This window comes from Buteo buteo, chromosome 13 (assembly GCF_964188355.1).
Source record: "Buteo buteo chromosome 13, bButBut1.hap1.1, whole genome shotgun sequence".
Classification (NCBI taxonomy): Eukaryota; Metazoa; Chordata; class Aves; order Accipitriformes; family Accipitridae; genus Buteo; species Buteo buteo.
In genome coordinates, this window is record NC_134183.1 from 17,435,759 (window position 1) to 17,459,257 (window position 23,499).

The 23,499-nt window shown below is 53.5% G+C and overlaps 1 protein-coding gene across 3 annotated transcripts in view; it reads left to right on the plus strand.

Moving 5' to 3' along the window:
* SEPTIN9 (septin 9) overlaps nt 1-23,499 on the plus strand; it is a 105,759-nt gene that overhangs the window by 37,300 nt on the left and 44,960 nt on the right. For all 3 annotated transcript variants that reach the window (XM_075044907.1, XM_075044905.1, XM_075044906.1), the window contains exon 2: nt 6,755-7,414. In XM_075044907.1, coding sequence (XP_074901008.1) covers nt 6,755-7,414 — 660 coding nt within the window. The remainder of the gene's footprint in view (nt 1-6,754; nt 7,415-23,499) is intronic.

Consider the following 23,499-nt stretch of genomic DNA (forward strand, 5'->3'; position numbering starts at 1 on the left):
TGCTGCGGGACCTTTAGGTTTAATATACAGTGTATGGACACCCTATAGATACATGAAGAACATCCTACTTGTCCCTGTAACTGAGCCTTTCGTTCGCTAAAATGCCTCCACTTCTGTTATAGATGGCAGCAGCTATTCAACAGCATCACAAACGGTAGGTTCGGATAAGCCAAACCCAGGTGGCCCCATGGTAACGTGGGCGAACATGCTCTTTGCACTTGAGTGGGGCCAGAAAACTGCCGTGAGCATCCTGCTGCCTGGTGACGGGGGTCTGGGAAGCTTTAAGGGCCGTGAGCGGTTAATGCTGTGTTGGGTTTCTAAGGGCTTCTTGAAAGATGAGACCTGCAGCCTCCCCCTCTTTCCTCCTTGGGAACAGGAGGTGACCATCTGGTAGCAGTTTAGAGAAAGTCAGTGCTCTCAAACGGTACCATTGTATCGTGTGAAATAACGGGGCGCCTGACTGCCCTGGTCCCATAAGGCTCTTATGTGTCAAAAAAACCAAGAAAAGCTTTCCGTGCTTAAGCAAGCAAGCAAACGTAACCCCTGGGTTACGGAGACCACATGAGGGGCAGAGGATGTTTAATGGGAAGCAGTTGGGCACGGCGGCCGCAGTAGAGCCCGAGGCTCCGGTTGCGAAGCAGGTCCCGAAGGAGCCAGCATCCCTCGCTGTTTATTTTGGTCTCCTCCCGAGCTCTGTGCATAGAGGTTTCCTTGTATAAAGCATCCCCTCGACTGTTGCTTGGGTATTCTGTTTAAAAAGGGAAGAAAGAAGGAGCAGATGTTCATTCGTTGACCCCCCCCGGGTCCCATGGGGAGCCCAGAGCTGGGCTGTGGAGCAGGATAAGCCGAGGTGGATGGTGTGTTGTGTAACGTTGGCACTTCCCACTGGGAGATGTGGAGCCCTTGGGCAGGAGCCAGAGCCCTTCACAGCATCTGAGAACCCTTGGCTTGGCTGGGACCCCCAAGGAAGGACTTGCCTTCTGGGAGAGGAGCGTGTAGATAGGAGGCCCCGGCCGTGCCACTGGCTTGTGACTTCTCTGGAAAACTCTTGGCTGTCATATGAGCTACTGGGATTTGAACCAGACCTCTGCCCTCTCTTCGCAATTTGCAAGATCCCTAAAGAGCAGCTTTAACTGGTGGCGTGTGACCTGCTGGTGCCTGGCCGTGGGGTGACTGGGAGGACGCAATGGCCGCACTGTGCAGACATCCCCAGTCCTGCAACACAAAATAGAAAGACACAGAAATATTTTGCTACTTCTCAGGCCCTGCGCTTGCTTGGGGAGCGTTCAAGCCGGGGACGAAGGCATGCATTTCTTGCCCCAAAGCACCTGGCTGGCCCGGACAACATTTGGGTTAAGACTGTGGGTTTGTAGGAGCTGCTGCTGTTGTGCACAGCCAGCAGAGCTGCCCACAGCAGGTACCATCTCAGGCTATGCCTCCCTCATTTGCTAGGATTAATACTGATATTTTTTAAAGCTGGCCCTGCCTGGCTGGCCCTGCAGAGCGGGGCCATTGCTGCGTGATGCTGAGCAAAATGCCACTAACTTGAGAGGTTTGCAAAGGTCTGGTCCCCAAAGGGACACAGCAGTGAGCAGTTCCCAGCCCAGGCCCATTAGTTGTGGGCAGAGTCTGGCAGGGGCAGTGGTTGCATCTGAAAGGAAGCACTTGGGAATCGCATTTTAGGGGATTTGGGGCTTTCCCTGCTGTGGGAGGGGAGCCACTGCCTTCAGCAATGGTGGATTGAGCCAGAGCTGCCTGAATTGGTTTGGAATCGGTTAAAAGGAAGAGCGTGTGGACGGTAATGTTGTTTTGTGCTCACGCCCCATGGCACACGCACCTCCAGAGGAAGGAGAAGGAAGGGCGATGCTCGGCACCTCCGCCTCTTTCCCTGCCAGCTGCCTCTGACACCGGCCAGCAGATCGGATGCTGCTGGTGGGGCTGGGGAAGCCCTGCTAGCGCCGAAAATCCCCTGGAAAATATAGTGGGGATAACTCTGCAGCGTGGCCATCCTGGGCCCTGCTTGGGGCAGGGACACCTTGGCCCAGGGTGTCAGGGACATGTGGACCTGGAGCCCCACGGGGACCCGGAGCATTAGCCACGACTGCCAGCGTGGGACCCCAGCACCGTGCGGGTGGGAGCGGGGTGCGGGGCCCCGTAGTGCTGCCCTGCCTTCGGCTCCTGTTGTTGTAACGAATACGCCAGCTTCCCCGCAGGAAGCCGGGAGGAGGGTCATCTGGAGCAGAGGCTGTTTACTTTCCTTTCTTGGCTCTGGGCAGGACAGGCTATTTTTAAGCTTTTTCTCTTTTTTTTGAGAGTTGTTTTGCTTCCTGAGGTCTTCTCTCTTCTCTGTGCAAGGAGCAGGAGAGAGGCAATGCTAAGCAGGGGAGCTGCAGCTGCACTCCGTCCCACCGAGGGCCACCGTTGCTGAAGGTGGCATCCCCGAGGATCGTGTTCATGGCAGTGGGTCTCTGTCTCAGAGGTGGAAACACAAACCCTGTTGGTCACGGTCCTTCCCCTTTTTGTGCCTGGAATGTTTGACCTTCTCCAGACCATGTTGGACTCAGGACAGTGGCCAAGTGTGCTGGCAGGACAAGCTGGGTACCAAAATCCCTGTGCAACCAGAGGCACGAGATGGACATTCCATCCCACAGAGACCCATGGGTGGGAAAGCTCTCGGGTTGTCCCCAGGCAAATCAGTGACACTGTTGGGAAGGGAATGCCACTGGGACCTGGGGGTCCTTGTGATTTTGCCGTCAGAAACTTTGCTGAGCCATTTCTAACCCTCCCTTGGGGTGATGGTTCCTTGCCCAGCCTCTGGTATCCCCTTACTGCCTGTTAGCTGTTGGGACTGCGGTGCTGGCATGGGAGGCATTATTTAGATGGCTTGAGTCTCCTGTGGCTGTAATCACAGTTTTGCAGCTCTTCCTCAGACTTTTTGAACCCCTTTGTGTCTGGGCTTTGACCTTTTTCTCCTTTCTGCAGCGAGGCCCAGAAAGACCTGGAGAAAAGCCATTTTTGGGTGTTGTATTCAGTCCAGCCCTTCAATAAGGGTAGGGGATGGCTGTGCTCCAGAAAGACTGTGCTGGTGGGGTTGGGCTGGTTTACCCCGGACTAGGGGCACTTCGAGAGGTTTGAAGTCAAAAGAAGGAGCCATATGCAGCAGCTCCAGTATTGCCATCGAGTGACCCACCACCCAGTCACTATTGTCACCATTTTTTTGGCAGTAGCGAGTGGCAGGGGGACTCAGGGGAACTGAGATGATGGAGGTGGCTCATGCAATGAACCCTGGGGGTCAGCAGGGCTGTTTGTATCCAAAGCCTGTTATTGGGTCAAAAAGAAATCCCCAAACCACTTGGTATTGGGAAATTTCCAGGGGGATGTTGATTTAAGAAAAGATGCTCGCCAGCGTTTCCTTTGCTATCAGGTTCCTTGAGAGCATTTACTTTCAAACTGTTCCTCCAGACACATCTGTCATGAGGTTATTAGGCTGCTTTGTTGAAGGGAATAAATGGAGACTGAGGTGGCTGGCTGGAGGAATGACGAGCAGGTTTTAAGAGCCTGACATGGACAAAACTGAGATCCCATCCATCAGGGAGCTGGCAGCGCTTGGCCAGGCCGTGTTCTCCACTGCTTTTGCCCACCCAGTTTTGCTCAAGACTGAGGAAAGACTCCCCGTCAGGTTGTCCCTTCCGTTCCCTTTGTTTTCCTGCAAAATGCAAACTGGGCTTGACTGGTGTTTTGTTTTAAGCTTGGCATTTTGGGGAAAAAATAGCTAAGATGTTATTCTGGATTCAGGGTGTGATGGAGAAGGAAGATGATAGAAAAGTCTGTGCTAGGAAGTCTGAGCTCCAGCCCAGTTTTGGAGACCTAAGAGTTATGGACATGTTGGAACAGCTCTCAAGTTTGGGACCGTTTTTGGATTAATTGTTCTGGGGGTGCTGAGAACTGAGACTTAGGCGCAGACCTGCGGTGCACGAGGTGTGCCAAGCACAGACCATGGGGCAGACGTTGCTGCAGAGAGCATCTCGCCTCTGCAAGCGAGTGGTGACATGGCTGGGGGGGCTCCGCAGGATTCAGAAAACAGAGCAGATAAAATGGAGGAAAAACATCTTTATTTTTCTTTACTGCCTCACTCCCTCCTTCTACCGATGTCTGAACGTTTTTGAGATGCAGGACAGACCATTTTGTCACGAGGTGCCCTTCATGGGACCCTTCCTGGGTTTTACGTCACGGATGTTATGTGTTGTGCTTCAGTGCTTTCCTCTCTTTGTAGCCATAAAGTAGCTGTGGTGCTGTTTCCATCAGGTTAATATTGAGGGTCAATTGCTCTATGCATCCCTCCCTGCCCACGCCAGCCAGGACCCCGTCCTCGGGAGCCCGTCCTAGGCACCCGTTGCTTCCCAGCAGCTCCCGTGCTGGGGTCTGAACCACAACTGGGGGATGTGGGTGTGTGTCCGTGCCCACGTCTGTCTGTCCCTGAGGGGCTCCCAGGAGGGACTTTTGCTGGGTCACTAATACGGAGCATCCTGGGGAGGCTCCTGGTCCCAGCCTCCACAGTGCCCATTCTGGCTGGTTGTGCAGGCTGGCATTCATATTTAGTGGTTTTTGGGTATTCTCCCCAAAAAAGGGAAAGCAGCCCAAAGCCTGTATCCTAACACTTTAACCCCTGCGTGCCTCCCCCGTTGCAGGGCTTGTCCAACACGTGAGCCCCAGCTCCGAGGGTCTCGCTTTCCTCACCATCTCCTTTGGGACCCCTCCGAGCTGCTGCCTTGGGACGGGGCCATTGCTGTCCCCAGCTCCTGCTGCCCAGAACGGAGGCAGCCGCATCTGTTGCCTGCCCTGCCTGGTGCAGGGGGGTGGCAGGTGTCAGCAGCTGTGTTTGCAATTTACTGTCAGAGCAGAGCCGGGGTGGCTGCCACGTGGACAGCTCCCCCCAGCCCCCCGTCCCGCTGGCTGGACCCAGCCGTGCCAGATGGCTTCTCTCCAGTGAACGGATATGTCCGAGGGATGGAGGGTCCCCAGGTCCCCTGGTCCTGCCACAGGGGATTGAAGCAGCCCCAGGGAGCAGAGGAAGTGCTTACTGCGTGGTGGCTCTTCTCCAGCTCCACCCCGGGGGTGGATGGACATCCCGGGACGAGGGAAGGCTGTGCTCAAGTCTCTCCCCCAGCTCCTGGCGTCCTGTGTGATCTCAAGCCCAGGTTTTTAAAGGCTAAATCTCACTGATACTGTCCTGTTGATGTAAAGGATGGGTGCGCTCATTACTGATGCTTGTGCCGGTTGTTAGCAGCGTGGCTGTCATCACGCTAAGGCTGTCAGTACACTGGCTCAGGCTCACCTCACAGGGGCTCCTTTGGGACCCTGGGGCTGTGCCTCATCCTGCCCAAACCCAATGCCTGCCTGGGTGCTGTGGGGCACAGGGGGTATGGGCAGCCCGTGGCATTTGGATGGGATCCAGCAGTGGTTCTCTGCGTTTCCCCCCCCTTCCCATGAAGTTCAGCCTTTTGTTTCCACCTGGCTGGCTCCTGTGCAGAGCAGGGGGTCTGATGGGGTTAAGGGCATCTACTTCTTTAAAGAGGACTGGCTGGAGTGGGGTGGGAAGGGCTGCACAGGGGACATGCAGATGTCCAGGCATAAGCCAGGACATGGTCAGGCAGCTACTGGCCCTCAACTGCGTGGCTGGGATGGGAGCATTGCTCCACGGATGGAGGCTTCCTTCGGCGATGCTTTGTGCCCCTAAGCTGAGGGTCTGACACCAGCTTCATCAGGTTTCCTTAGACACAATCCTGGCTCGGGGGGGTTGGGGGTTTCATTCTTATGTAGCCTGCCTGGCCGGGGAGCTCTGCGTGCTGAGGGGGGCCTATGTGTTGGGCAGAGCCGAACAATGGGCACTTGTCTGAGTGCTGCTCTGCTGCGGGGGGGTGACCTGTGTGTCTGCTCTACCGCAGCTGAGAGCGCGGGGGCAGATCCTGCGTGGTGCTGGGGCTCGGTGAAGGCAGGACCGCCGCCTCTTCAAGCGTAAATCAGAGCATCCAATCTGATGTTGCATCCGTCTCTCTTTGCCTCCTAACTTCCCTGTTGGTAAAATGGGGATGATGATGTTTAGGTTTTAGGATGTCCCTAAGGCTTCCCAGTTGGCTCCTTCCTTGTATTGGGGTCTCATGTCAACGTTTTCAAAGCACTTCAGTCTTTGGCTTGAGTGATCTCTAGGTTTGTTTTTAAGGATATGAGCTTCTGTGGCTGCCACCTTTGGTTTTCTTGCTGCATTTATATGGATTTGGTGCTCTCCTGTGACTGTTTTCCTGTTCCCAACTTGGATTTTGCTGGCAGCACTCACCGGGAAGCCTGTGTTTATCGACACATCTTTCAGATGTGAGAGGGAAAGGGAGGCGTTGGGAGTTGGATCGCTGGCTGCCCCCGAGTCCTGTGCCGTGCTCTGCTCTGCCATGCTGCGATGGGGCCCTCTGCTCCCCTCTGAGCACCGTGGGGTATGGGTGGGGTGGAGGGCAGCACAGGGATGGTTTCTACTCTGGGGTTTAATTTCCTGGCTCTGGTTACAGTTTTGTTATCTGGGTTTGTAACTTGTCTAAAGAGGCGAAGCCTGGCCCTCAGTCCCCACCTGCTTTAAATGGGGTTATGAACCCTCAGGTGAAGGAGCAGAAATGGGGTTATGAGCCTCAGGCAGTGTCTGTAAGCATCTCTTGAGATGCTCAGGTGGATGGTAACTAAATTCTGAACTCCTTTTCATGTTTTTCAGCTCTGAAAAGATCTTTTGAGGTCGAGGAGGTAGATCAGTCTTCAAATTCCTCCACCCCACAAAGACGGACCCCAAACCCCCTCCTCAGGTCCACTGTGTCCAGCTCCACGCAGAAGTTTCAGGAACTTGGCGCCAGGAATTCGGAGCCATCTGCCCGACATGCGGAAACCACAGGCCAAAGATCCCCCAAGCCCTCTCTGAGGAGAGTGGAGCTCTCTGGACCCAAACTGTCCGAGCCGGTGTCCAGAAGAACAGAAATCTCCATTGACATCTCATCCAAGCAGGTGGAGAATTCCACCTCAGGGTTGTCGAGGTTTGGCCTCAAAAGAGCAGATGTGCTGGGCCACAAACCCCCCGAGCCCACCCCAAGGAGGACTGAGATCACCCTCGGCAAGCCCCAGGAGCCGGGTCTCCGAAGGGTGGAAGCGCCGGCGTCAAAGATCCCTGAGATGCCCCAGCGAAGAGCCGAGACGCCCAACGCTCCTGTGCCCGACACGGCTACCAAACGCGTGGAAATTCAGGTAGCGAAGGCTGCCGAGGTCCCAGCCCCACCGGCACGGCAAGTGGAGAGCTCGGAGCCTCCCCTGGCCACCCAGCCTCCCCAGGCAGAGCCAAAGCAGCAGCCAGCGCTGATGGAGAGCCCACCAAAGAGAGAAGAAGGTGAGTACAGCTCCGGGCAGCTGCTTGGGTGAGATGCTGACTGATACCTGCCTTTGTCCTTTGTTGCGGGCTCACGGCCCGTGTGGGGACGCTGAGCGTTGTGTGCTGCTCTTTCAGCTCCGGTGGTGATGCCTTTTGAGGCTGGTCTTGGATCTGTGCTCAGATGTGTCTACATACATGGCTGTTATCCTTGGGTTTATCCTGGCTGAGAGCTGTCAGTTTGAATCAAAAATGCTATCAAGCCTATAAGGAAATAAAAAAGAAAATGCCAAGAGCCTGGGTGCTTGCAGGAAACAACAGTTCTGCCAACTCAGGCCCCATGTGCAGACACACCAGCCTGTGCAGCATCTAGAAAAGCCTCTGAGGTGCTGGAGAGGTAGTGGTTGGGGAAGCGTTATTGTGATGGCTTGTTTAGTGTTCTTGGTTATGGTTGTGGGACAGAAACCGCCTCTTCATTAGCAGGAGTCAGGGGTTTTTTGGTCTTGGAGCCAAAGTCTAATAACATCATGAACCAGAGCCACTATTAGACTGGAGCCCTGGCTTATATTAGCTCTATCTTGTTTTCGATTAATCCCATATTAAAGCCAGCTTCCCTCCCCCGCCAGCCGTCACTTATTCTCCCTAATGTTTTGAAGATTTTTTTTTTTTCCTCTTCTGGCCTGTTAATTATTTTTCCGTTCCCCATCACCCACGAGCTCTCTCCCGAAAGGGATGCAGCGGTCAGCTGGAGGGCACCACCTCCCCACCCCACCCTGTGCCTCTCACCATGGCTTGTGGGATGGCTTGCGGTGGCCGAGCCAGGAGCTGCGAGGTCTGTGCCTGGCCCTGGAGCTGAGCCACGTGCCCTTGTCCTGCCCCACCATGGGATGGTCCCTTGCTCCTGCTCCAGCTCCTCTCCCTGGGCACAGCCCTGCGATCACCGGGCAGTAACAGGGTCTCCAGAGAGGCCAGGTTTCAGTGTGTGCACATCTAAAATCACATCAGGAGTCAGTGGTGGAGCTGATACCGAACTCGTAAGACTTGAGTGGGTTTCTCTCACTGTGCATATGTATGGCTTAGGTGTAGCTTTTCTGAGCTGGATTTTAAAGAGTGGACAAACGCCTCCAGCAGCTAGCAGGTTGGTCCATCTCCGGCTGGGCATGGCTCAGCTCTGAGACCCAGCCCAATGATGGGGTTCAGCCTGGGCCTCCCTTACAAGCTCTCCGTCCCCAGCCACTGTCTGTGTGGTGCCCAGGAGGCCCATCTTCTCCCATGGGTGGGTGCTCAGCCTCATCCTGCTGGGTTTGGGCTGCTCTGGGCTTCCCAAGCTCTGAACTGCAGATGGTTGGGCACTTTAAGAGCAGAAGAAAATCTAAGCTGCTGAATCCCCCAGCTGCCCAGGGCAGGGGGTGTGGAGTGGGAGGGCTTTTTGCATCAAAAAGGACTTCAGAAGCACAGGACAGCTGCTGGGGATGAGTTTTACCCAAGAGCCCAGCTGTCTGGGGTCTGCCTTGCAGAGCGAGCCAGCCCTTGGTCCTGGTACAAAAGGGGCTTTCAGTCTAAATGCCTCCAAGAAGAGCCGGGAGACAAAGTTGTAGGAGTAAGGAGGGCTCCAGTTCCTCCTCCTCCTGTGTCAGCACGGACATAAAGGCCAGAGTTGCTCCCAGAGCCCATGTCCCCTTCCCGGTTGTCTCCAACCTCTGCCATTGCCATGACTCGAGGTTGCCCTGGGTTGCTCTCATGCAGGACCCTGTTTCAGCATGCTCCTTCCCTTAGTTCACAACACCCACCCTGGGTGGGTGGATGGCATTCCTCCTTGTCACTGGTGTAAGCACGTGGAGGAGTTTTGGGGAGGCTGCACAGGGACCCCGAGGGAGCCCTGCGGATGGGTGCAAGCATGTTGCCGACACTCGCCAGCTCCACTGCAGCTCCGGCCCCACCACAACCCCCCAAGTGAAAGCACTGGCTCCCCGATGTCTGCAGCAGAGACAACACGTGGTGTAAAGTCCTGCTCCCTCTTGCTGCTCCCAGGGTTTGGGGCACCTGAGAGATGCTGCCATGGCACTGGAAGTCCCTCGATCCCATTGCTCGGTGTCTCTCCAGCACAAACAGCTGAGCAGGGGATGCAGGCAGCTGCCTCCAGCTGCCCTCAGCCTTGTGCTGGGACTTGCCTTCCCCCAGCTGCTGGGGCTCAGCTGCCTTGCCCTTAACCCCTTGTCCCGCTGCCAAAGGTATGCAGGAGAGCGTGTTGTGCAGGAAGAGGCCGGTCGAAGGAGAAGGGCAATCGCCGAGAGCTCAGCAGTTCAGAGCAAACCACAAAGGAAAGGAGTAATTATAGTGCTGAATGTCATTAGGACGGCTTGGCTGGTGGTGTGGGCTGAGCTCGCTCCGGAGCTGTGGTTCTCAAGGTGGGAGGAGGGCAGCGGGTGTCTTTGTGGGGCAGAAGAGCAAGAAATATTCCTCCCCATCCCTGTTCTCCCTCTCCAAGTCTTCACGCTCTCCTGCATTCCCTGGGGAGCATTGGCTGCACTTCTGCGGGTTTCACATTGAGTTGGGCCATTGGTGATAGGGAGACGGGACATGAGTGCACATCATGGGTGCAGTGTACCACTGCACCAGCATCCTGGGCAAAGCTGGACTTCGTGTCCCCGAGGTGGCTGGTGCTCCCCAGCTGGGACAAGGAAATGTGATGGGATGACTGGGTGATGTGGATTGGTATAGTCAGAGTCGTCCAGAGAAATCTGAGCAGGGTTGTGCAGTGGGTGTAGGCAAGGAGAGAATATGCAAAGGGCAGAAAGAGGCACAAGCAATTAAAAATAAACGTTAAAAAAAAAAAAAGGTGAGGGGAAGTGCTGTTTCTGAACCCGCACCCTCAGACACTGCGGTAGGCTGTCTTCACTGTGTAGGACTTACCAAATCTTAACATCCAAATATGACCGCCCGTGGGTGGTGATAACCTCTCCCGAGCTCCTGCTGTGGGCAGCGGTTCACTCCTGGCCCTGGAGTGCTGGCCCAGGTTGGAGCTGGTGGCTGAGGCCATTCCTCTTTTGTGCTGGGGAGGCAGGTCTGAGCAGGGCACGCAGTGCCCACGCCAGCGTGGCTGGAGCTAGTTCCTCCCCGTAGTGCCGCACTGCGGAGCAGGCATGGCAGGAGGGGCTGGGGTGGGTGACTGTGCCCCTGGCTGCCCAGGCTGCCATCCCGCTGTCTTTGCCTGGCAGCTGGGTCCTGCTTTGGTGACCCTTGCTGGTGTAGCTGCTGGTGAGGTGCTGGCTTGCTCAGCCCCCATCGCCTCCTGCTTCTGATCCTCTTCTTCCTCCCTGGCTTGTTTGGGAGCAGCAGCTTTGCCTGGGATGTCCCCCATGGCTCTGGGCAGGGGGGCAGCCCCACTGGTCTCCTTTCCACTGTGGCTGAGCGAGGCTGCCTGGAAGAGGAAAGGGGAATCTTTGTGGGAGCAGCAATACTTCATCCAGAGACATCTGCCAGCCCTTTGCAAAGGAGGGATCTTGAGGACTTCTCCCAAGCTGGATGGAGGACAGGCAGATCCTTGGGAAGAGCTGCATCGAGTCTGTTGTGGCTAATCCTGCCGCATCCTCCTGCATCAGCATCTCCTTCCACTGGTGCCTTCCATTGCTGATGCTGTGCATGCATGGTTGAATGTCTTGCTCTTCTGTTGTTGTTCATGCCTCGCAACACGGTGGTGGTCGGGGTCGAGAAGAAGACATTGTTGGTCCCAGAAAAGTTAATGTTTTCCACTTTGGTTTAATACTCCGTCTCTGCTCCCCCCAGATCTGAACCTGTTTGTATTTGGGGTGAAGGCTCAATTCTGGGATCTCAGGTGATGGATTAAAAGCAATCCCAGATGAGAAGTGAAAGCCAGTGTGATTTGATGATCCTTTTTGTCTTGGCACAAGCTGCTGTGGTCGCGTTGCCCAGGCCCCCAGGGACAGCATACTGCCAGCAAGGCAGGCTCTCATCCGCGGCTCTGATGCCTGCTCCTGCCTTCACCCTGTTTTCCTGCTTTTGGCAACTGGTAGGACCACAGTTCTCCTTCCCTGTGGTCCTTTCTTGCAAGGATGCTCTGAAGCTTGCTTAGATAAATCAAGGCAGATACAATAAATAATGGAAACATTCACCTAAAACAGGGACTTGATCTTCCTCTGCAACAGCTATGTCCCGCCATGGTGATGTGCAAAATGGTCTGAACCATCTCTGAGCTTTCAGCTTCTTTGGAGTCTTTGTCCCATTGCTGCCTGATGCCCCCTTTGGGAAAACCACGCAGGGTGCCACCTACCTCTTAAAAAGCACCAGGGTCCCCCCTCCTATTTTACTGCAGACTGACCATCAGGAGAGTGAAGCAATTCAACCTTTTCGCTCTTTTTTTCAGCCTTGGACCCCTATGGAAAGCCTTTTCTTTAGAATTTGCTATTTTAGAAGCTGCCTTAGAGTTGAGGTAAAATTAAAAAAAAAAAATTAAAAAAAAATCAGATCCACTGAGGTCCTTGTGAAGATGGTATCTAAAAACCAGGGACCCGTTGCTGTGTGCTGGGGAAGCCATGGTGTGGGCTGCAGCCCGGTGGCCCCCAGCCAACCTCAAGCCTCCATCCTGCAATGGACACCCAGGGACGGAGAAACAAAACCACCCGAGCCTTCAGGCGACTTTTCTTCTGTGCTGTCCTGCAAGGGTGACGCCAAGCACGGGGTTGGGCCGCCTTGCTGGAGCTGAGGGTTAGAGGGATTTGGATGACTATTAACACAGTGACGCTCCCTGCAATGAAGAGGCCAGGGCTGAGTGGAGACACAGTGAGTAATCATTTCCAGCTCCCTAAGCTGCACTGCAATTTAACTGTACAAAAAGATTAAAGCTGTAGGGAAACATTTCCTTAAAACCAGCTGACACATTTGGGCTAGATTACGGGTAGTCTTTTTTTTTTTGTTGGTTTCTTTTTTTTTTTTTTAACGGGGAAGTGCCTACAGCCTGAGATACCAAATGGAGGGGCTGAGTGGGAAATGCAGAGTCCTAGTTTGTGAACTCAGGTGCCAAAAATGAGATAATCTGGAAAAATGGAGACCTGCAGCGCCAGTGACTTGGAACGAAGGAGCAGGAGCGTGTGCGGGGGAGATAATTGTGTCCTATTGCAGGGACGCTGCCTGATCCGGGACGCCACATGCATGGCCTCCTGCCTGCACGGGGAGGGCAGCATCCAGCATCGGGGCTGGGCGCTTTCTGCTTTCCCCTCCCACCCTGTTCTCTGTCCCTAGCTGTGCGTGGAGCGGCCAGCGCACCTCCGTTCCTTTTGGGGTGTATTTTGGGCACTGAGGATGTCAGGGAAGGAGGCCAGGTGATGTAGATGTGATGGAACTTCTGCTGCACATCTTTGCCCCCCAGGAATGCTGTTCGCAAACTCATTACATCACGTTCAGCTCCAGTCACATTGGTGTTCACGTGTCCCCTTCTTTGTGTCTGTGTGGGCGCAGTTTATATGGATGCCATCACGGTCCCATGTGGGTGCTCGAGCCACGCAGCATACGCCCCAGGCAGCAAGCCTGCCTGCCCCCAGTCTCCAGCACAGGCAGCCAGACCCAGGAGCAATCACACAGAGAATTCGTTTGCCCTGTTGGAAGTCCCTGAGGGCCCATAGGAAAAGCAGTGATCTCCTCAGTGGAGATTCATTATGGGAAGGAATATTTTCCCATAGGAAGCGTTATGGTTCCCACTTCCCTTCCCTGCCTTGTGTCGTTTGAGACCAGGAGAGGGCAAACCTGTGGATGCTGAGCTGCAGAGTCCTCCTGGCGCTGGGCTTAATGACCTGACAGGTCTCTTCCATTGCTAGGTTGGGTCTGTGGGCTAGATTATGCATCAATGTCATTCCTTCCTGCACCTTGCAGGAAGCATCTAAGGCTGAACGTGTCTCTGTAGAGGTCAAAGCCTCCTGTTCCAGGCAGAAGGTGACCAACTGCACAGCACCTGGAGTTGTTGGCTCTCTGCAGCCTTGTGGAGTCTCTGCTCGTTGTGTTGGGGTGTGAGCCCTGTGCAGCTGCAGGACCCTTCTGGCTCTGCACCTCCATGCATGCAAACCAGGGCAGCCCCTGGGCAGAGAACTGCCTTTGCTGCGCTGAGAAACACGGGTGAGCGCTCCTGCCTGCTGTTGGATTTGCGTATGTATAAATGACGCTGGAAGGCAATGGGAGATGCAGCCCTGGCTGAGGGTGGCGTGTACAAACCAGACCCAAGAGTTTCTCTGTTTACCTTGCGGTATCTGCATGTCTGGAGCCCATGGCAGTCGTGCTGGGGAACATGCTCCCCGCCTGTCAACTCCCTTGGCAACTTCAAGCTTTCTCACATTTAGGTTAATCATCCTACAGGCTGATAAGGCAAATAAAATCCGTTATCTTGACCAAGATAAAACAAAGAGGTTGCTTTGATCTCCTGCAGTAAGGCCTGGCCACTCATTTTGTGACTTCTCTGCTGTCTGCTGGAGGAGGGAAGCAATGGCAATGGTGATGAACCTTCTGTAGTTAAGAAATCATTTTCTTCTAAACTATTTCTAGACCTCTGTCCCTGCCCGAGATGTTTCTGTTGGCCAGTAGTTGAAGGGACACCATAGGCTGGGTACAGTGCCAACTCCATAAACTCTGTAAGAGGACTTGAGGAACTGAACTGAGATTATAGAGAGATAACTTTGTTTTTAGAAGATCAAACATTGTTGCGAGCAAAAAGATAACTTGACAGCAAGCCAGTTGTGTTCTTTACTCCTCCAGCAAACAAACAGACGCACAGACACTTTTGTGTTGTCCAAGATGCTGCAATGAAGCTGAAGTGAATGTGGCTATAAATGGAAGAAGCAGCTGGTCTTGGATTGCAGCCTGTGCTCAGACTTCTTTGGGCCCAATTTTTCTTACATCTGTTACAGGTTTTAAAGGAGGGACTTGGGGAGCGGGCTGCTTTTCTTCGGGTTAGTTGAATTTGGGCCGTTCGTTTTGTTGGTCTTCTGAATGGGTCTCTGCGCAGAAGTTCCCTGGATTTCTGTAGGGTCACGTGCATAAATATTTTACTCTCTTGAATTGCTTCATTTTGTCTTGGCATGAAGATAGTACCGGACATATTGAGAGACAAAACTGGACCAAAGGGTCTGGTCCAAAACATTTTGCAAACAACAAAACTTTGCAGATGTTTATGCATTTATGAAAAACAAATAGTTTTAACAAGCCATCTAAGGTTGCTGTGCCACCTCAGGAGTGACAGCATGGGGATTTTCGGTTGCTTGGCTCCTCCTTGACTTGTATTGCCTAGAGTTTCTTCTGTGTGGAAGCAGTGGGTTGGTTTTTGCATAGCAAAGGCAATTTGTACAGGGATGAAGAAGGACTGAAATGAAGCATCTTTCAATACCTTGAAGTTCAAAGATTGTTGATGCTCTAGAAAATATGGGCATAACCTTGGATTAATGTTTAGCTTTTCAACCCAGGAGACAATGTCCAGGTTACATCTGAGTTGAGTGGTCTTACCAGCCCCTGGGTATTCCCTGAATTCCAGGTCTGCGGAGGCTTTCCGTGGTGCAGCTCCAGCGTGGTCCCTGGCCAGTGTTTCCAAGGGGTCCAGAAATATTTAGTGGGAGCTGAGCACCTACCTCCTTTTGTCTCTTTGTGGATTCAACCTTTGTCCATCTATGAGCAAGACCTTTGCAGAGAATGCTCCCAGTGGATCCCTTGCATGTGGCTTCATCCATACGTACTGCATGGCGTTCACCCTCGTTCACTTGAGATGTCTATACTTGAGCTAATTACCTGGGTGCCTCCCTTATGCTGGTGTGAATTGTGACCTCAAAGGGTTTATTTTTTTCTGCTGAATGTAAAGAGATCCTATGCAATCAGTTCAGCTGGAGACGTCTCCATTTGGGCGAGACAAATTTTACCCTCCTATATTATTACCAGAGCCAAAGAGATGGAGGTGAAAAGGGATGTTGCAGCAGGACAGAACTGTGCAAGACACTAATCCCTTGTTATCAATAGTGCGTGACAGCTCCCCAGCAAACCTCATCCCCTCGTGTCAGGTTGTTCTGCAAACAGGTCGCTGTGGACAATCATTTACTTAAGTGCATGGGTCAGACTGTCTTTGATGCTTATCAATAGGACTTCAACTTTTTATGATGGCTCTGTCTTCTCCCCTCTCCTGCTCGCTTGCTGTGCATGGAGTGGGACAGACATTCCTTCCCTCTCTCAAAAAAAAGCTTAGTTTGGGGAGATCTCAGGGGAAGAAGATTAGATGGGAATCCAAAAGGGTATGGTGCCTAGGATGGGAAAGCAGTGATAAAAGTTAATGATACATAAGCTCTTGAAAGGAGCTTTCTCAGTTACAACTGTATGGTAGCTCGCAAGTCTTAAATTGTAGGGCATTGCTTTCAACTCCAGTATGAATGCACCTGGGGCGTATTTCATGTGTGACAGGTAGAGCTGGAGGGAAATCACAGGTATTGCCCTACCCAGCTTGGGCTGGAGCCCCTGCCTGTCTTTGCTTCCCCTGCATGTTACGACTTTGGATGGGAATTTTTGTTTGCTTGTTATTTGCTCTAATTTGGGAGGCTGTGCTGCTTTCTACTGATGCATCAAAGTAGTGGTGTCCTCTGAACCCTCCTCTGCAGCTCTGGTACATGGAAATACAGGATGAGTCCCTGGTTACAGTCTCTGAAGCTACAAATGCGTGGGCTCATGCCGTTACGGTGTAGAGGTTGCTGTCCTCCATCACATGCGTGACGTACTTGGGGCGTTCACTGGCAACTTGCTCCCATCTGTAGTGGAAGTAAGTTCAGGGACCAAGAGCCAGAAAAACACTGAGAAGATGACAAAAGGTTGGATGGCAGGAGAGCCTAGTCAGGATCCTGCCTTTGCTGTTCGCTTGCTCGTTGTCCTGGGCGAACGCCTCTACCCACTCCAGTTTCTCCTTTTGTAACAAGGAGCTGGTGAATGTGGCAAGATGCCTTGAGTTTCGTCCTTGCATTGAGTCCTTTCTTTTTTGAGGTTCAGCTGGTGATAAGGAAATTACTGGTCACAGAGGTGCAGTGGGCTTGTGCAGGATGGGAGAAGCTGCTCTGCCCAGCGTACTGGAGTGGCTCTACAAAGAGAGAGGTCCTCAGCTGTCCAGGAGGAGAGGGAGGGTATCAAATGTTTCTGTATCAAAACCTTCTCCAGTCTACTGTGCTCTTCAGTCTGCTTTCTCCTAAATTTGAAAAACCTGTAGTTTGGAGGGGAAAAAAGGATTTGGAAGGCAAACTTTGGATGTGTGTGGAGCAGATGTGGGGATGGATGCTGCCTCCTGATTTATGAGCGATGGAGACTGCTGACACTGAGGGAGGTGGAGCAGGCACTGGCGGGTGTTTGGATGCTCTTTGCCTCATGTCCTCCTCCCCTGCTTCCATCTTGTGCAGATAGGAAGGAGAGCGGAGATTACCTTGGAGTTGTCCAGATTTGTCCTGGGAAAAAGGAGTAGATCTGAGCAGCTTTTCTGATAAAACATAATTGTTTAGACAAACTCTGGCTGAACTCGCTTCCTCCTGCAGCCCAACGTGCAGATAAAGGGGGTGGAAGTGGGAGGCCAAGTTCACAGGCTGCTGAGGCCCTCCCTGGGGTCACGCCGCCCCCAAGATCCCCTGTTCACCCATTTTGGTGGCCTTGGAGAAGACAAGATGATGCAGTTGAGTGCTGAGGATGATGCCCAGGTCGTAGGTAGTTCAGTGCTCTGGAAGAGACCTTAATAACACAGCACATCAGTGCTGGGAGAAGGGAGTATCTGGGTGGTCCTGGAGGGCAGCATTAGATCCATCATAGTTCATCTGCAGAGGATGGACCTCGGTTGCATGTTGCTCTGTGGGATGTGGGAGGTGAATTTGCTCCAGCCGTGCTCTCTCCAAACCTGGCAGTCCTGGGTGTAGGGTGGCTGGGCAGAGCCGTGCCCTAGAGCGATCCTGTTTGGGCTGGAAACAAGGGGACAAGCAGGACTTGGGTGGGATGTGGCCACAGGAGAGGTGTTGTCATGCCCTGTGTGGCTCCTACTGAGGTCTCCAGGAGTCGCATTGTGGAGTCAGATGAAATGTGAGATCCTGCCATAATTGCCTTAGGGAAATGGTCCTCCTTGCCCTACTTTGTGTAGTAAATAAAAGTTTATTTACAGCCCAAGAACGCATGCCCTGAGGTTGAGAGGTGAAGTGTTCCTGTGGGGCCCTGAAAGAGCTCTGGGGTTTCCTCTCTGCTTTGTGGCTTCAGTTCCTGGGCAGAAAAGTCTTGCAAAGGAGCAGCTCCGTAGGTGGGAGCTTGGTGAAGTGGAGGCCTTTGCATGGGCCCTGGGGCATGGCTTTGTCTCCCTGTAGCAAGGCCACGTGTCCGTGTGTGTCACCTGGAGAAGAAGAGCTGGGAGGAGATAACCAGTGCTCACGTGTGACATGTGGGCTGGAGCAGCCAGGGACAGCAGCAGGTGATGGGCTGTCATCCGTCTGCCTCCCCGCTTGGCCACCATCATCCAGCATTTCCCCAGAGCCCATGTTTGCGTTGTTGGACCCTGGGGGATTTCTTTTCTTTTCTTGTGTTGGCGCTGAAGCTAGTCCTGGTGTCACTAGCAGCAGTGTGTACTCTGCTTGTCCTGCCCCAGGCTTCCCCATCACCATCTGGAACCTCCCTGCCATCCCCTCCCCAGTGATGCCTGGGCACATCTCTCAAGCTCAGGCAGTGCAGTAAAACAAGCTCCTTATTTAAATCCCCATTTGGTTAGAGAGGAAAGCAGTAAGGAGGACAGGTTATGAAGGAGAGGAGCAGAGGAGGAAGAAGCGAGAGGAGAGCCTGGCTCTGCTGTCCTCCTGGCCCCATGGCTTCCAGCCCAACTCATGCTGCATCTCCTCTGCAAAGCCGTTGCGGTAGCAGAGGGGATCCCCTGGCTTGTGCTGTTGGCTGTGTCTGCCCTTAGCTTCAGAGCAAGCAGAAAGGAGAGCGTTACCTCCCTCCTCTTCCTGGCTGCTCCTGCTCGGCACAGGCTCCATTCAAAAGTTTTCAGTCTCAGTCCCGCTCTGTCCAAAAATCCCTAGGCACCGCGGCCAGGATCCTCCTCTCTGGAAAAGGGGCTCTCTGGGATGCTGCTCAGGGCTGGACCCCTCCTCTGCATGTGCGACCTTGGGCATGGGGAGAAAGGATTGGGCTGAGCGGTGACTACTCCTTGCTGAGAGGGTGACGTGGGGATGGGGCTGAGCTCTGCTGACCTGGGTCTGTGGGGTTTCCAGCTCTGCCCTGGTACGGCCTGAAATTGCCCTGCGGAGTTTCAAGGAATGAGCATTTGGTTTCTCCTCCGCTCAGAGGAGCGGGAAGGATCTCTCTGGGGTTATTTCAGCCCATTTGTGGGACAGACAGTCTATGGGACAGTTGTTTGAAGAGTGAACAAACCAAAGCCATCCTTTGGGCTCCATTGAAAGAGCAAAGCTGGGAAAGCCTCAAATCGCAGGCTGCAGGACAAGGGGGGGACATGGCTGTGGCTTTCTGCTGGGGAACAGTGCTGCATCCCTTGGGAGGGACACAGAGAACATTGTTTTGAGTTTCTGCTTTTCCTTCTCATTTTTAGACATGCAAAATTAATTTTTCTCTTTTATGGCCTGTGGCAATATTTATTTTATTGCTCCACGGCAGTGGGGACTGAATAGATTTTGCAAACTGAATTTTCCCTCGACAAGCCCCTCCTCTGCTTTCGCACCTCCAGCTGCCAGGCTTGGTTTTAAAACAGCTTGCACTGAGGCTGAAAATATTTGAAGGGCAGAGCAGTGCCTTGCAGGAAATGGCTTAAACTTCCTGCTCCCAAGATGGTGTGAGTGTTAAAACAGAACTGGAGAAATATTAGACATCCTACATCCGGCATGGCAGAGGAGAGTGACCCTGGGGTGATGTGATGGAGATCCCATACCCCCCCGCTGCCTGTGCCCGGCAGCTTCCGTCAGAACGAGGGGCCCAGCCGGTGCCCCCCCCGGAACCCCACACCCACGACTTTGTAGGGGAAAAAATGGGCAAATTGTTTCCACTCCACTGGGCTTTGCTGTGGTTTGGTTTTGTGGGAAATGTGTGGGGAGAGCTGGTCAAAGGTGGGGGGTGAAGTGTCAGCGGAGTGAATTTCAGCAGAACGTGAGTTGGGAAAGCATTGGTTTTGATGAAACATTTGCTACCAGTTTATCTGCCACCTTCCAGCCCGAAGTGAAAGGCGAAAGTCTCAAATAGATAATCAGGATCTGACTCGGTCCCATTTGTTTGGGGCTGGAGCGGGACCTTCCGCATCTGTCAGCGGAAACCACGTTGAGTTATTGGCTTAATCAGAGGCAATTTAATTCTTCTAGCCCGGATGATTTCCCTCTTCGTGCTGGCTGAGCACCATCTACCTGACCAGACAGGGAATAGCAGCTGGCTGGCTGGCCGTCCAGGACAGAGATGCACAAGGATAGAAAAGAAATGAGAGTATTTTTGTGCAGGCAGTGAGGAGGGGAGGGCAGCGGTTCTGCAGAGCAGGGTGGTCCTCGCTGGAGCTCTCTGATGGGCGTCACATCTTCGGATGCAATTCGGCTCGCTGGGGATTACTGCCCTGTTATGGAAAGCTTCTCCAAAGCCCAGTTTGTTGGCTGGAGCATGGAGATTTAGGTAATTTTATTCAAAATGTTACCAGCTGGCTAAAAATTACCTAGCCGTGTGGCTGGGAGCCCACAGTTGCAGTGGAGGAAGGAGGTGGGAGCTGCAGGGCTGCAGGCAGACCAAGCAGGGTATGGTTTGGGGCTTTTCTCTGCAGCACCTGGGGCTGGTCTGAGCTCACACTGACTTCCTCCTAACAGTCACTGAGAACATAAAATTGCTCATAATGGAAGAAAAATTAGACCTCTTACACCCATGCTGGGACCTGAGTCACTTTTGGAGGCGTTGTTCCCGCTCCAGGAGCAGAAGCAGAGCATGTGGATGCCCTTTCGGGCAGGTTTACCATGAATGGAGCATTATGCTGTGCTCTGAACATCCTCCTTCCTGCCTTTCCTCCTTGACCCCTTCTTTTCCTGCACCATTTCATGTGGGGCGGTGGGAGCCCTGGCTGCTCTGCAGGAGCGAGACCGGGAGGGGGTAGGTACCATCCTCAGCAAGCAGCTCTGCCTGGGGAGCTCGGTAATGCAGATTGCTGACGCTCACCTTTCACCATGGCACATACCCCACTAAACCCTGAGGAGCACAGCTCTTGGGGCTAGGGATTTGGCTAGGCACACCGTGTTTATTTTCCCAGGTTTTTCCATGGCGCGCTTTTCCCCGGGAAAGCTTTGGCCAGCAAACTTGGGGGAGGGGAAGATGAGGCTGATTTAAATCCCAGAAGTAGTTACAGCTGGCTGAAAGCTGTGTATGCAGCCCTGTGATACATCAGTGGTGCCCACTGCTCTTGCACAATGTGCTGGGGCTGGTTAAAGCTCAGGGAGTGCAAACCAGCCCTGGTCCTGATGTTGCTTTGTGCAGGCAGAGCTATGGGGGGCAGGAGCAGAGGGGTGGGCTGGCCGGGCTGTGCTGGGGCTACAGGACCGGAGGGGCAGATGGTCTGGCTGTTTGGGGGCAGAAATACAGTTATTTGCCTTGGAGTAATCCCCACTTGCCTATGTGGCTGCAACACTGTGCAGGGACCAGGAGGGTGGTCACACAGAACAGGGCAGGGGATGAAAAGGCTTTGCTGTCCCAAATGGTGCTGGGTCGAAGCACGCTGCTGCCCTGCTTGCCGTGTCCCAGAGCAAAACCTCATGGATGGAGCTGGTGAAGCAGGTACCCACCCAGCATCCTCGGGTCCATGGGGCTCCAGGTGCTCTCAGGGAGGGCAGATCAAGGGGAAATCACTGGAAAAGGAAACATCCTTCCGCAGAAGTGTCCTGGAGCCCTTCAGGCAATTCAGCGTCCCCAGCTTCTGCTGAGCAGCTGTGGTGAAAATGTGAGTCTGCAGGAAGGAGCGAATGCCACTGTGTAAATCACTATGGTTGATTTATTTTTCTTCTTCTTGTTGGCTGACCCCCGGGGTCCCCCTCCCAGCCCTTCCCTCTGTGCAACTGCGGGCCGGCGTGTCCCCGTGCGGGACGTGCCCTCCTTCCCACGGCTCCCGCAGAGGGACGTGGAGCCCCGGGGCTGCAGCAGTGGGAGAGGCACAGAAAGGTTTGGGAAGAGGTTTGGAAACGCCTCATTGAACAGCTCTGTGTGGGGTGGAGGGTAGTGCTTGTCTCGCTGGACCACAGGTCCATAGGGAGGCCAAAGCTGATCACTCAGCTTGTCTTAAGTCTGAAAAAAAAGGGCAATTTGGGGCCCAGGGAGCAAGTTTTAACAAGTCTCCATGAGACTCTGGGATCGTCCCTTGCCCAGATGTTGCCTGCGCTGCCCCGCAGAGGGAGGGGGATGGGATGGGGAGGGCAGGGACATCCATCCCACGTCGGGTAGAGTGGGGCTGTGCTGGACCTGCCCATGGCCCCCGAGGGCTAAACCCAGCACCCAGCCTTTGCCCTTGAAAGGGTGAAGACCAAGAGAGCTTGGCCTGGCCAAACTGTCAGAAGTTGGTACTCCTCGGTCCTCAAACATAAAACCTGTGAGATGAAAAGAGAAGCAGCAGATATTTTCATGCCTTGACTTTGCATTCCTGTTTCTCCTGCCTTAGGCTTTGCCTATTTCCTGGTCCTGGCAACCTGGAGGGCTGTTAAAGTGGTTATTTTAAGGAAGTTTTCCAGAAGCTCCAGGGTCTGTGTCCTGGGGCTCTAGGAAGAGTCTGGTGTGATGTGGATGCTGGTCTCTGTTCACCAGCGCACAACGTGAAGGAGGGGTGCTGGGCTGTGGGGTTTTTGACTCTTCTGATAGACACAGCAATACCTGGTATGTAACCTCTCTCCTACTAACAGGCACCCCTTGCTGGAGCTGAGGTGCTTCATGCATTGTTTGGATGGAGGTCTTGCCAGCAAATGAGTTACTAGAGCCATAAAAGACCACAGGAGCATTGCAGTGGCTTCTTCTCCCAGCTCTTCTCTCCAGCAGGGTTGTTTCCTAAAATTCCCTCCGTTCACATGATGGAGCTGATTTATAATGGGGGTTAGAGGAGCTTGAGTTGTCCAATGTTCTGGCAGGACATGGCTTTCCTTGGGTAGAAGGCTTTCCCTTGGTGAGGTTGGAGGCACTGCTGTTTTCCCTATTGCTCTTCATCTAAAAAATAAGTTTGCATCCCAGCCCTGGCTTGAATGATCCCAGACTCTGGATCCACGGTCTGTTCTTGGAGGCCTCAGTGATGCTTTTCCTGCTGGGCCAAAACCAGGACCCTCAGGACTGATGGTCAGTGCCCCAAGAGTGCTCCTGGTGCTGCAGGGATGTGGGGGGAAAGTGGGGGACCTGGGCCCCCAGGGACATGCTGAAGTCAGCAGCACTCTCTGCTCTTGGCTATAAGAGGGTGTCAGAAATGAGAGCTGTATCCTGCAGAACCAAAAACCTCAAACCTAACAGGGCCCGTGACCTTTAAGAGGCTGTGAGCGTCGCAGAGCGAAGCCGCTGCCTTTATCTGCAGATTGCAGCCTGGGGAGGAAGGTGGCTTTGAGCGGTGCTTGGGTCGCTACAGGGCTGTTCTGGTTTCGTGGGGTGATGGGGCTCAGCTCAGCAGCTGCTTGGTGCTGACTGTGTTGAGACGAGGGTTTGGGAAGCTGGTGGGGAGCATGGCGCCTGGTGCATCGGAGCCAGGGATGCATGTTGCTGTGGGTCAGCGGGTGCTGCCTCCCCTCCTTGGGTACTCTGGGGGACCCAGTGGAATTTGCAGTCTGGAGCATCCCCTAGCCAGGTTCTCCAGTCCTTGTAGGAAATGGAGACAAGGCTGGGGGGCACCCTTGGTGTTCTGCAGGTTTGTGTCCAGGAGAGTTGCTCTGAATACATCCCGTAAAAGGATCTCCTTCCGCTGGACCAGAAAGTATGATCTGCTGTTACGATGTTAGGTTTGTGGGTGCTGTAAAGCTAGGGATTATGTGTAACAGAGCAAAACAGGTACAAATGAACCCTAAAATCAAAACACACGCCAAGTGTGTATGGTAGGTCTGAAGAAATGTTTCTTTTATTCATGCCTA